The sequence below is a fragment of the Coregonus lavaretus genome, assembly GCF_964263955.1.
Source record: "Coregonus lavaretus genome assembly, chromosome: 16".
In the NCBI taxonomy this organism is placed as follows: domain Eukaryota; kingdom Metazoa; phylum Chordata; class Actinopteri; order Salmoniformes; family Salmonidae; genus Coregonus; species Coregonus lavaretus.
Window position 1 is genome coordinate 34,956,383 of NC_140003.1, and position 11,651 is coordinate 34,968,033.

The following is an 11,651-nucleotide window of genomic DNA, read 5'->3' on the forward strand; positions in this document are numbered from 1 at the left end:
GAGATATTTATGAGAAACTGATCCGGCCTTCTCCTTGGCTGCATCCTTCTGTAAAGAAGCCTTGAATCATGCAAGCCCCTCCAGCCTCTGAACATATTATTAATAGGCCGCAGGGTTACATAACAGAGGCACTAAGCCCCAGGGATTCATGTTAAACAGTATGTTATGAACTTTCCAGAAGACAACCATGTTATTTTTATACCCTTTTAATTAATGTGTGAGGACAATACAAAAAAGACTTTCAACACATTTAGTATTTTCCACAGGAAATGTATTTGTTGATTTCTTTCTAAAAATAAAATCCATAAAAATAACATTATATATTTCTCTAAGAAAAAGAAACAAAGCTCTTCTTTTTCTTCTCAATACAGTCTTTAGCTGATTCTCAGAGATATATACAATAATCCTCCATTTATCAGACTCGGAACAGGGATGGTTAGCTAAGCCTACATTTGCAAAAAAAAAAAAAACACGTCTGAAAATCGTATGTCTACTTTGCAAATAAATCTCCATAGATACGCTATTGATTTGCTTTAGCATTGCACACTAAGACACATTTGGTAAGAATAGGTTTCTTGGAAATACAGTATGCGCTCAAATCAGATAAATTACAAACCATTTAAAATACAGCAACAAATTCATGAATATATAAATAAAAAGTGTAAACAAAAGATACAAATGGAAGACACACTAAAATCGAGCCCTGTTGTTTTTTTGTGGTTTATCACCAAGTTACCAAAATAGCTTACTGAACAATGTCAAGACATTAACCTTGGAAGAAAAAATACATTATTCAGAGAAACACTAAGAAATTCCAAACAGTGGCTAGCCTAATCATACAAAATACATAATGAAAGTGGAACCATGAGCATTGACTGATACGTTCAATTCTTTACAATAACAGTGCAAAATAAAAATATTTTTTTTTTTTTATGTCGACAAAATGTAAAACTATCATACATACTTTAATCTTTATATTTAACAATACAATTATTTTGACATTTCCTACACTACAGCAACTCACCTATGGATTCTTAAGAATTGGAAATAAAAAGTAACTGATCAAACATTAAAACAAAAATAATTTAGTAAAGACTCAAAGCATTTGCAACCACCATATCCATACAACATTATGCAAACAATGTATAAAGCTAATAGGAATAAAAAACAGGAGAGTTTTATTCTCCATCTAACGGTGGTATAGAGTGATGCTTTAGTGTCACTTTGCGGTGGTCCCTGCAAGGTCCCTGCATAACTTTGAAGTGGTCCTCTATAGCTCAGTTGGTACAGCATGGTGCTTGCAATACCAAGATAGTGGGTTCGATTCCCGGGACCACCAATACATAAAATGTATGCATGACTGTAAGTCGCTTTGGATAAAAGTGTCTGCTAAATGGAATATATTATAACAAAAAGGCCTCGAGCTGGTTTCTTAAACCTGCTCTATAGAGAATCACAAAAGGGCTTTGGAATGACACAGAAGCAGACTAATAATCTCTAATAAACAAGGAATTCATACATCATCTTATTCACATATGCTGATTAGCATCTAGTAATCGTATATAAGTATATGAAAAGTCTGAACAACACTATTAGGATACCACAAAGTGCTTTGGAGTTTGATTATGTTAATGCACAAGGGGGAGAAGCTTCAATCATTTCAAATAATTATTTCAAAAAGCTCAGTGAATCATTGTTAGGAAGCTGCACTGTAAATATTACAGACTTCAGATTCACAACAAATATCAGAACATTTGAACTGTGCTTTTGAAACAATCCCCAACAACCCCTCATTTGGTCCAGTCTATAGAGAGAAGTAGACAAACAGGAATACTCCCAATGAGCAGACGAGAAACAGCCCACAGTTGAGCAGCAGTTTGGTTCTGGGTGGCTCGTACAGCATCTCCATGACGGCTCTCTCGTCCTCTTCTGTCCTTTTGGGATGGGCATTGTATGCTGCTTCTTTAAACCCACAGAACCACTCCAACAGACACATGCCCCTCCCACCCTCCCCATCCCCACAACAACCTTCCCCTGCATGCACCAGCCCTGCGTGACCGTTATCAAACTGGTTGGTGGGCGTTGCTGGGGTCGTTGCCAGGGTTGTCTCTGCACTGGGGGTTGCGGTGTCAAGGTCAGAAGGCGGAGTTAGCAACTTGACGTCCTCCCCATCTAGACACCTTGCTTTGCAGACGTCTGGGGGCAGATCCTTATAGAGGCCTCCATTCAACTGCACGGGGCTCTTATCCGTCAGCTTGTACATCTCCTCACGGTCTTTGGGGGAAAGTTTTCCAATGGTACGCAGGCCCCATAATGTGGTGGTGCGGATCTGCTCCTTATCCGGAGGAGGGGTGCAGAGACTGACGACCACAGCCACCAGTCCAGATACCCAGAACAGCCCAGCAGCCACGTACATGTAATGGACATGTGTGATGAAGAAAGGCCTGTCATCTGGCTGGTCACAGGGAGGCTCACGGTAAATAAACGCCAGGATCAGCCGGGTGGTACCCAGCACGAACCCAGTCATACCGCCCCAGAATGCACCTGTTTCGTTGCAGCGCTTCCAGAACACGCCCAGCAGGAAGAGGGCGGCGATGGGCGGGGTCAGGTATCCGGCTACTTCCTGTATGTAGAGATACATCTGGCCGCCCTGCATCTCGATGATGACAGGGACCCAGGCGATGCTGATGACCACCATGAACACCACGAACAGCCGGCCCACCAACAGCAGCTCTTTCTGGGATGCACCACGCCTTGCGCTCTGGTAGATGTCCAGGGTGAAGATGGTGCTAGCACTGTTAAAGATGGAGTCCAGATCACTCATGAGGGCCGCAATCATCACAGCCATCATCAGCCCACGCAGTCCCATGGGCATCACTGCCATGACCAGCCGCGGGTACGCGATATTGGAGCAACCCGCCCTAGAGCCGCAAACGGCCAGGCAGTGCTCCGGCCTGATGCAGGCAATCTCATCCACAAACAGGATCCGGGAGATCATCCCAGGGATGACGATAATGAACATGGGCAGGACCTTCAGGAAGCCGGCCATCAGCGTGGCGCCCTTGGCATGGGCAATGTTTTTAGCAGCCAGCACTCTCTGGACAATGACCTGGTCGGCACACCAGTACCAGATGGAGGCCGGGGTCTGGCCCAGGAGGAAGCCAGGCCAGGGGATGTCCTCATCCAGCGGGCCCCGGAGGATCCGCAAGGAATCTGGCTTGGGCTCGATGCGGCAGGAGGCTGAGTAGGTGAAGTTCCCGCTGGCCAGGATAGCTGTTACATTTGGGACAGCTAGCATGTACTTGGTCCGAACCCCTTCAATACCGCCGACCTTGATCAGGCTGATGATGGTCAGGCTGAGAGCTCCACTGATCATCAGCACGGCCTGGAGGGTGTCCGTGTACATGACTGCGACCAGGCCGCCGGTGACCGTTAGCAGTGCGGTCATACTGATGAGCAGGATGATGGACAGATAGAGGTTCCAGCCCAGCGACTCCTGGATGAAAAGCGCCCCGGCGTACAAGTCCACGGAGATTTTGGTGAAGATGTAGAGCAACACAGAAAGGGCAGCAAAGTACACCTTTAGCCTATTGCCCCCGTAGCGTTTGGACAGGTACTCCGGCATGGTGTACACCCCAGAGTGGATATACACAGGTATGAACACCCAGCCCAGCAGCTGTAGCAGGAGAAGAGCGTTAAACTCCCATGCTCCCACAGCAAAGCCGCTGGCTGCTCCCGACCCCGCCAGGCCTATGAAGTGTTCACTGCCAATGTTGCTGACAAACAGCGATGCTCCGATCACCACCCATGTCATGGAGCGTCCCGCCAGGAAGTATCCACTCACCGTGCTGCGGTTGGCCTTCCACATGGCGAAGAACCCGATGCCCAGCACCAGGATGAAGTACAGCGCCACCACAGCAATGTCCGCTGCCTCCATGACACCCGTACCCATCTTCATTGCGAGTGCTAAACAGAACTACTGGTTCAAAACTGATGAAAAACTCCTCTCAAACCCTGCAAAAGTCAAAATCAAGGTTTAAAGTAACAGAAGGGCAATAAAAACTATATCCTTTGGTTTGCTGTCTGGATGGAAGTTGTAGTATCCACTAGGGGTGTGTGCGTTCGGGGGGACGCTCTAGTTTTAAGGGAGGATGCTGCAGGCCTCCAGTCTAGTATAGCCTAGAATTTACATTCCTGCAAGACAGCAAAGACAAAACACTTGATTAGAGCCCGTGTTGGACGGGAAGCGAGAAAGGTGACACACACACACACACACAAGACCCCTTGGGCTAAATTTCTGAGAAAACACAAAAAGAGAGATTGATCAGGTGACTTTATTTAACACACTCAAACTTAAAGCATGGTAACATACAGTACCAGTCAAATGTTTGGACACACCTACTCATTCCAGGGTTTCTTAATTTTTTTAACAATTTTCTACATTGTAGAATAATAATAGTAGCACCCAGGATTCGAGACAAGCTCCCAGACGTCGTCGATGTGGTGCACCGCCTGGGAAAGGGAAGGGATAACGGATCTCCGCGGACAACCATCATGCGGTTCACAACTAGAATCTACAGAGATGTCATTTGGAAAGAAGCCAAGGAGTCCAGGTTTCTTGTGGAGAATAAACTATGCATAAAAGAGGCTCTCACTCCAGAAGATGCTGCTGCCAGGGAAAAACCTTGGCCGATGGTAAAAAGGGCTAGAGAAGGGAAGAGAGCATCTTTCAGCGGCCGTTTTGCATTTATCGATGGAAAGAAGATCGATTGCCAGGACGTCAAATGAATGTCTCAATCTGACATGAGAGTACTGAATGTCTTGAAAACACTGTGCTCAGGTATATTATATTTGTATTTATTTAACTAGGCAAGTCAGTTAAGAACAAATTCTTATTTAAAATAACGGCCTACATTGACTTGAAATCGATGTGGTCCTATTCTTTCTAAGTCAAATGAAAACGCTAAGAGTAAGCTAAATTACTCTTGAGTAGTAAGTCGATTGTCATTTTTACATTCACCCCGTTTTATATCACCAGGTTCGTAAATGTGAATACGGGTTTGTCATATTGATCACATCTACCTCGGTTTAGGGTAGTCCAGTTCTTTCTCTAAGCTCAGGTTTCCTTACTAGCTACCTAGCTTACTAGTTCAACTAGTTAACCAGCTATTCATATCACTACACTGTATTTGTTTTTATTTGTATTGTCAGGTTATGCAACGTTCTGAATTCAATGCACTAAATATTGTATCTCTAAATGCCAGTTTTTTATTTATTTTGTAAACACTAATGCAGATTTAATTCTACTCCAGGAGACTCACTCCTGTGATTCAGATTCTAGTTTTTGCCTCGGTAGTCATTTAGGCAGGTTACCTTCGTGTTCTTGGGAACAGGGACTATGGTGGTCTGCTTGAAACATGTTGGTATTACAGACTCAGACAGGGAGAGGTTGAAAATGTCAGTTGGTCAGCGCATGCTCGGAGTACACGTCCTGGTAATCCGTCTGGCCCTGCGGCCTTGTGAATATTGACCTGTTTAAAGGTCTTACTCACATCGGCTACGGAGAGCGTGATCACACAGTCGTCTGGAACAGCTGATGCTCTCATTCATGTTTCAGTGTTACTTGCCTCGAAGCAAGCATAGAAGTAATTTAGCTCATCTGGTAGGCTCGTGTTACTGGGAAGCTCGCGGCTGTGCTTCCCTTTGTAGTCTAATAGTTTGCAAGCCCTGCCACATCCAACGAGTGTCGGAGCCGGTGTAGTACAATTCGATCTTTGTCCTGTATTGACGCTTTGCCTGTTTGAAAGGCTGGTCATGGCTCACATCAACACCATTATCCCAGAAACCATAGACCCACTCCAATTTGCATACCGCCCCAACAGATCCACAGATGATGCAATCTCTATTGCGCTCCACACTGCCCTTTCACACCTGGACAAAAGGAACACCTACGTGAGAATGTTATTCATTGACTACAGCTCAGCGTTCAACACTATAGTGCCCACATAGCTCATCACTAAGCTAAGGACCCTGGGACTAAACACCACCCTCTGCAACTGGCTCCTGGACTTCCTGATGGGCCGCCCCCAGGTGGTAAGGGTAGGTAACAACACATCTGCCACACTGATCCTCTACACTGGGGCCCCTCAGGGGTGCGTGCTTAGTCCCCTCCTGTACTCCCTGTTCACCCACGACTGCGTGGCCAAGCACGACTCCAACACCATCATTAAGTTTGCTGAAGACACAACGGTGGTAGGCCTGATCACCGACAACGATGAGACAGCCTATAGGGAGGTCAGAGACCTGGCAGTGTGGTGCCAGGACAACAACCTCTCCCTCAATGTGAGCAAGACAAAGGAGCTGATCGTGGACAACAGGAAAAGGAGGGCCGAACAGGCCCCCATTAACATCGATGGGGTTGCAGTGGAGCGTGTCGAGAGTTAAGTTCCTTGGTGTCCACATCACCAACAAACTATCATGGTCCAAGCACACCAAGAAAGTTGTGAAGAGGGCACGACAACACCTCTTCCCCCTCAGGAGACTGAAAAAATGTGGCAATGGTCCCCAGACCCTCAAAATGTTCTACAGCTGCACCATCGAGAGCATCCTGACCGGTTTCTTCACCGCCTGGTATGGCAACTGCTCGGCATTCGACTGTAAGGCTCTGCAGAGGGTAGTGCATACGGCCCAGTACATCACTGGTCAGAGGAAGCCCCCAAAAAATGGTAAAACACTCCAGTCACCCAAGTCATAGACTGTTCTCTTTGCTACCGCATGGCAAGCGGTACCGGAGCGCCAAGTCTAGGTCCAAAAGGCTCCTTAACAGCTTCTACCCCCAAGCCATAAGACTGCTGAACAATTATTCAAACGGCCACCCGGACTATTTACATTGACACCCCCCCCCCCCCCCCCTTTGTTTTTACACTGCTGCTACTTGCTGTTTATTATCTATGCATAGTCACTTTACCCCTACCTACAGTGAGGGAAAAAAGTATTTGATCCCCTGCTGATTTTGTATGTTTGCCCACTGACAAAGAAAGGATCAGTATATAATTTTAATGGTAGGTTTATTTGAACAGTGAGAGACAGAATAACAACAAAAAAATCCAGAAAAACTAATGTCCAAAATGTTATAAATTGATTTGCATTTTAATAAGGGAAATAAGTATTTGACCCCCTCTCAATCAGAAAGATTTCTGGCTCCCAGGTGTCTTTTATACAGGTAACGAGCTGAGATTAGGAGCACACTCTTAAAGGGAGTGCTCCTAATCTCAGCTTGTTACCTGTATAAAAGACACCTGTCCACAGAAGCAATCAATCAATCAGATTCCAAACTCTCCACCATGGCCAAGACCAAAGAGCTCTCCAAGGATGTCAGGGACAAGATTGTAGACCTACACAAGGCTGGAATGGGCTACAAGACCATCGCCAAGCAGCTTGGTGAGAAGGTGACAACAGTTGGTGCAATTATTCGCAAATGGAAGAAACACAAAATAACTGTCAATCTCCTTCGGCCTGGGGCTCCATGCAAGATCTCACCTCGTGGAGTTGCAATGATCATGAGAACGGTGAGGAATCAGCCCAGAACTACACGGGAGGATCTTGTCAATGATCTCAAGGCAGCTGGGACCATAGTCACAAGAAAACAATTGGTAACACACTACGCCGTGAAGGACTGAAATCCTGCAGCGCCCGCAAGGTCCCCCTGCTCAAGAAAGCACATATACAGGGCCGTCTGAAGTTTGCCAATGAACATTGAATGATTCAGAGGAGAACTGGGTGAAAGTGTTGTGGTCAGATGAGACCAAAATTGAGCTCTTTGGCATCAACTCAACTCGCCGTGTTTGGAGGAGGAGGAATGCTGCCTATGACCCCAAGAACACCATCGCCACCGGCAAAATGGAGGTGGAAACATTATGCTTTGGGGGTGTTTTTCTGCTAAGGGGACAGGACAACTTCACCGCATCAAAGGGACGATGGACGGGGCCATGTACCGTCAAATCTTGGGTGAGAATCTCCTTCCCTCAGCCAGGGCATTGAAAATGGGTCTTGGATGGGTATTCCAGCATGACAATGACCCAAAACACACGGCCAAGGCAACAAAGGAGTGGCTCAAGAAGAAGCACATTAAGGTCCTGGAGTGGCCTAGCCAGTCTCCAGACCTTAATCCCATTGAAAATCTGTGGAGGGAGCTGAAGCTTCGAATGGCCAACGTCAGCCTCGAAACCTTAATGACTTGGAGAAGATCTGCAAAGAGGAGTGGAACAAAATCGCTCCTGAGATGTATGCAAACCTGGTGGCCAACTACAAGAAACGTCTGACCTCTGTGATTGCCACCAAGTACTAAGTCATGTTCTGCAGAGGGGTCAAATACTTATTTCCCTCATTAAAATGCAAAATCAATTTATAACATTTTTGACATGGGTTTTTCTGGATTTTTTTGTTGTTATTCTGTCTCTCGCTGTTCAAATAAACCTACCATAAAATTTATAGACTGATCATGTCTTTGTCAGTGGGCAAACATACAAAATCAGCAGGGGATCAAATACTTTTCCCCCCTCACTGTACATGTAGAAATTACCTTGACTAACCTGTACCCCCGCACATTGACTCGGTACCGGTACCCCCTGTATATAGCCTCGTTATTGTTATTTCATTGTGTAACTATTTTTTTCTCTTTAGTTTATTTTGTAAATATTTTCTTAACTCTATTTCTCGAACTGCATTGTTGGTTAAGAGCTTGTAAGTAAGCATTTCACGGTAAGGTCTACACCTGTTGTATTCAGCGCATGTGACAAATACAATTTGATTTGATTTGATTTAGAGGACATATGCCTTTTCTGTGATAAAGAAGGGTAAACTATTATACACATTTTTTATGAGTGACTCTGTGAAGTTGTTTTGGAGCAAGTTAAGTAATTTATTTTTGTATTTCATTAATAAGACCTATATAGTTACAATTAAAGATGTAATATGTTATTATTCAAATAAAAACAAAACTACTGAATTACTCGTTAATTTCTTAATTCTCTCTGGTAAATGTTATATACACAAAAACAAATATTTGAAATATGTCTCCAAATGCAATATATTTTCACTTGAAATCCAATATTTAATAAAATCTCTCAAATTAGTCAATAACAAAAAAAAAAACACTGTATTCTTACAACTCTATCATAGGTTTATACAATTGTAACCCCTGACCTTATTCTATTCATTTTAGGTACTTTAACTTTTGAAACTCAACTCATGTGTAGTGATATATTTTTTTTTTTACTTTAGTTATTTTGTTTCTTTAGAGAAAATATACGTGTAGTGATGTCCTATGTTTTTTTGTTATTGTATTGTAATTTGAAATGTAATAATAAAAAATAAAAACATTTTAAATCATGACTTAGATGCATTATGATTACATCATCATCCCCCGACCATTGCAGCTGAAGTCATTATCCCCGAGTTAAGCTTAGCAAATTATTTACTGACTAGACAATATGATATTTTAGATGGCTATTTCTCTGGATCAACCAAACATGACCGGCCCCAATATCCTACACTAAGAGAACTGTAAGAGAACTGTCCTGATCCAAAAAACAAACATGCTCCAAGACAATCACTCTGCTTGTCCACCGGAACACAGCAGTCATTCTTCCCGCCTGTAGTTTACATATTTAGTGATTTCAGCCCTCATCACGTGCTGACATAAACCCAACTCTTCGCCTTATGCCTGCCCCTTGCACTAAAATAACCCTTTGTTTTTGTCTCTTCATCTCTGTGTCGCCAAGAGACCCTTCTAATACAACAAAAACTGTTGTTCAATGGAACAGAAACGTTCACATATGACCTGGCTAAAGTAATGTTTTACTACAAATCAATTGAGGGTAGAGAAGGGGGTGCCAATGACTTCACTGTAATGTTACACATTTTAGTTAACACTTGAAAGGTTTAATGCTTTATTACTTGTTATCAAATCAAATATTATTTGTCACATGCGCCGAAAACAAATATTTACTAAATAAACTTAAGTTAAAAAAATTAATAAAGTAACAAGAAAAGTACATAACAATAACGAGGCTATATACAGGGGGTACCGGTACCGAGTCAATGTGCGGGGATACAGGTTAGTCGAGATTATTTGTAGTGACTATGCATAGATAATAAACAGCGAGTAGACTTGGCGCTCCGGGTACCGCTTGTAGTGCGGTAGCAGAGAGAACAGTCTACGACTTGGGTGACTGGAGTCTTTGACAATTTTATGAGCCTTTATAATGTCTTATGTCTTATAATGTTCTTTATAAAGACTTAAAACATACATGTAGAACGCATGTGATGTAGTAATAACAATGTATTCTAAGACTTGTATTACTATCATTACATGGTGGTGCGCATAGATAGGCTACCCATACAGCTGTCAGCCACAAGGTGAGATTTTCTAGACAGGATGCCCCCTGATGCTAAAATGGGACTCAGGAGCTGACCGTTTGAGATACTGTATCAACATGAAACGATACTGGAGATATGGGGATCAGGGCATTGTAGTCAAAGCATCATCAAGAAATGTGGCACGCACCACAACCAATGATACAGCGGCAGAGGAATATTCTAGAAAGAAAGCGCACGCATTTTCCACATTGCCAAGGAGCTTCGTCGTGGTATTAAGCAAAATGTGTGGTTGAATTCGTCAAAAAGAAGTCTTTGACCCTGACCTAGTAGCCTACATTCATTTACATTCCATGCATTCTGGGTTCAATAAAATAGTGAATTAAGTGCTCGACCTGCTTTTTATTTTCTCCATCACCATCTCTTGTCCATTCTCTGCTTTTTTAGCATCCATTACCACATTCTCTAGGTTACAATAGAAAACGGGCTGTCATCACAAAAATGCACACTCACCATTCCCATTACGCTATATTGTAGCTACTGACTACATCAATCCACAAGTTGAGGATTTGACTGTGAGCCTGCTTCTCTGGCGATAGTAGATATGTGTCTCTTCCTGCGTCAGTCCTTCTGATGTAGCGATAATTCGTCTTTCGTCCTCCTGTGTCCTCTGTTTTCGAGAAGTTTGGTGTAATAGCGCACAGGTGACTGAAGATATACAACAAGGTAGCTGCCCTTTATAAGCATCGACTCCGCTTCTTCCAACTATTCCACGCCCTACACGTGTAATACACGTGTGACGTTTCAGATGCGTTCGGTCGCAACACGCCCATTGGTTATTGTTCTAATGTTAAAATACCGTATTGTTTTGAGGAACAACCGACTTATGCATACTACTGTAAGTGAACCTTTGTTTTTGTTTTTAAACAGGGGATTGGCTTGCCTCATGACGTTCAACCTGTTAGCCTACTTGGGTGGAAATTGCCAGAAAGAAACCACACTTTGCCCAATTAACTGACTGGGCAGGAGATCCTGCTGGGTAATCAGCTTTAACAGTTGCATAATAACAGAACAATCTGGAAACTCACATTATTGGATATATGCACTTTTAAAACCCTTGTAATCTTCCTTCAAAGTGTTCAACTTTCCAGAAATGTGTATCCTCATTAAGCCTAGTCCTATTTGCACATATTTAACAGAAGTGAATGTGGGTGTAGCGAAATGCTTGCCCCACACATGTTTGTCCACGCCACTAAGTCGCTTCCTTGTCTGCT

The 11,651-nt window shown here is 43.5% G+C and overlaps 1 protein-coding gene across 2 annotated transcripts; it reads right to left on the reverse strand.

Moving 5' to 3' along the window:
* Window positions 1-204: 204 nt before the first annotated feature.
* Window positions 205-11,262, reverse strand: LOC311143548 (sodium/myo-inositol cotransporter-like). Of its 2 annotated transcripts, none has more exons than XM_084179390.1 (2): window positions 10,891-11,262; window positions 205-4,014 (listed from the first exon to the last, which is right to left on the reverse strand). In XM_084179390.1, exon 2 carries the CDS (start codon window positions 3,956-3,958, stop codon window positions 1,805-1,807), a length of 2,154 nt encoding a protein of 717 aa, XP_084035516.1. In that variant the 5' UTR covers window positions 3,959-4,014; window positions 10,891-11,262; the 3' UTR covers window positions 205-1,804. The 2 variants fall into 2 exon arrangements, with proteins under 2 accessions (XP_084035516.1, XP_084035515.1); XM_084179389.1 differs by having other exon boundaries at window positions 205-4,194.
* Window positions 11,263-11,651: the final 389 nt, after the last annotated feature.

Coding starts and splice junctions, on each gene's coding strand:
- LOC311143548 (XM_084179390.1), bottom strand. CDS start 3,958: ATGAAGATGGGTACGGGTGTCATGGAGGCAGCGGACATTGCTGTGGTG.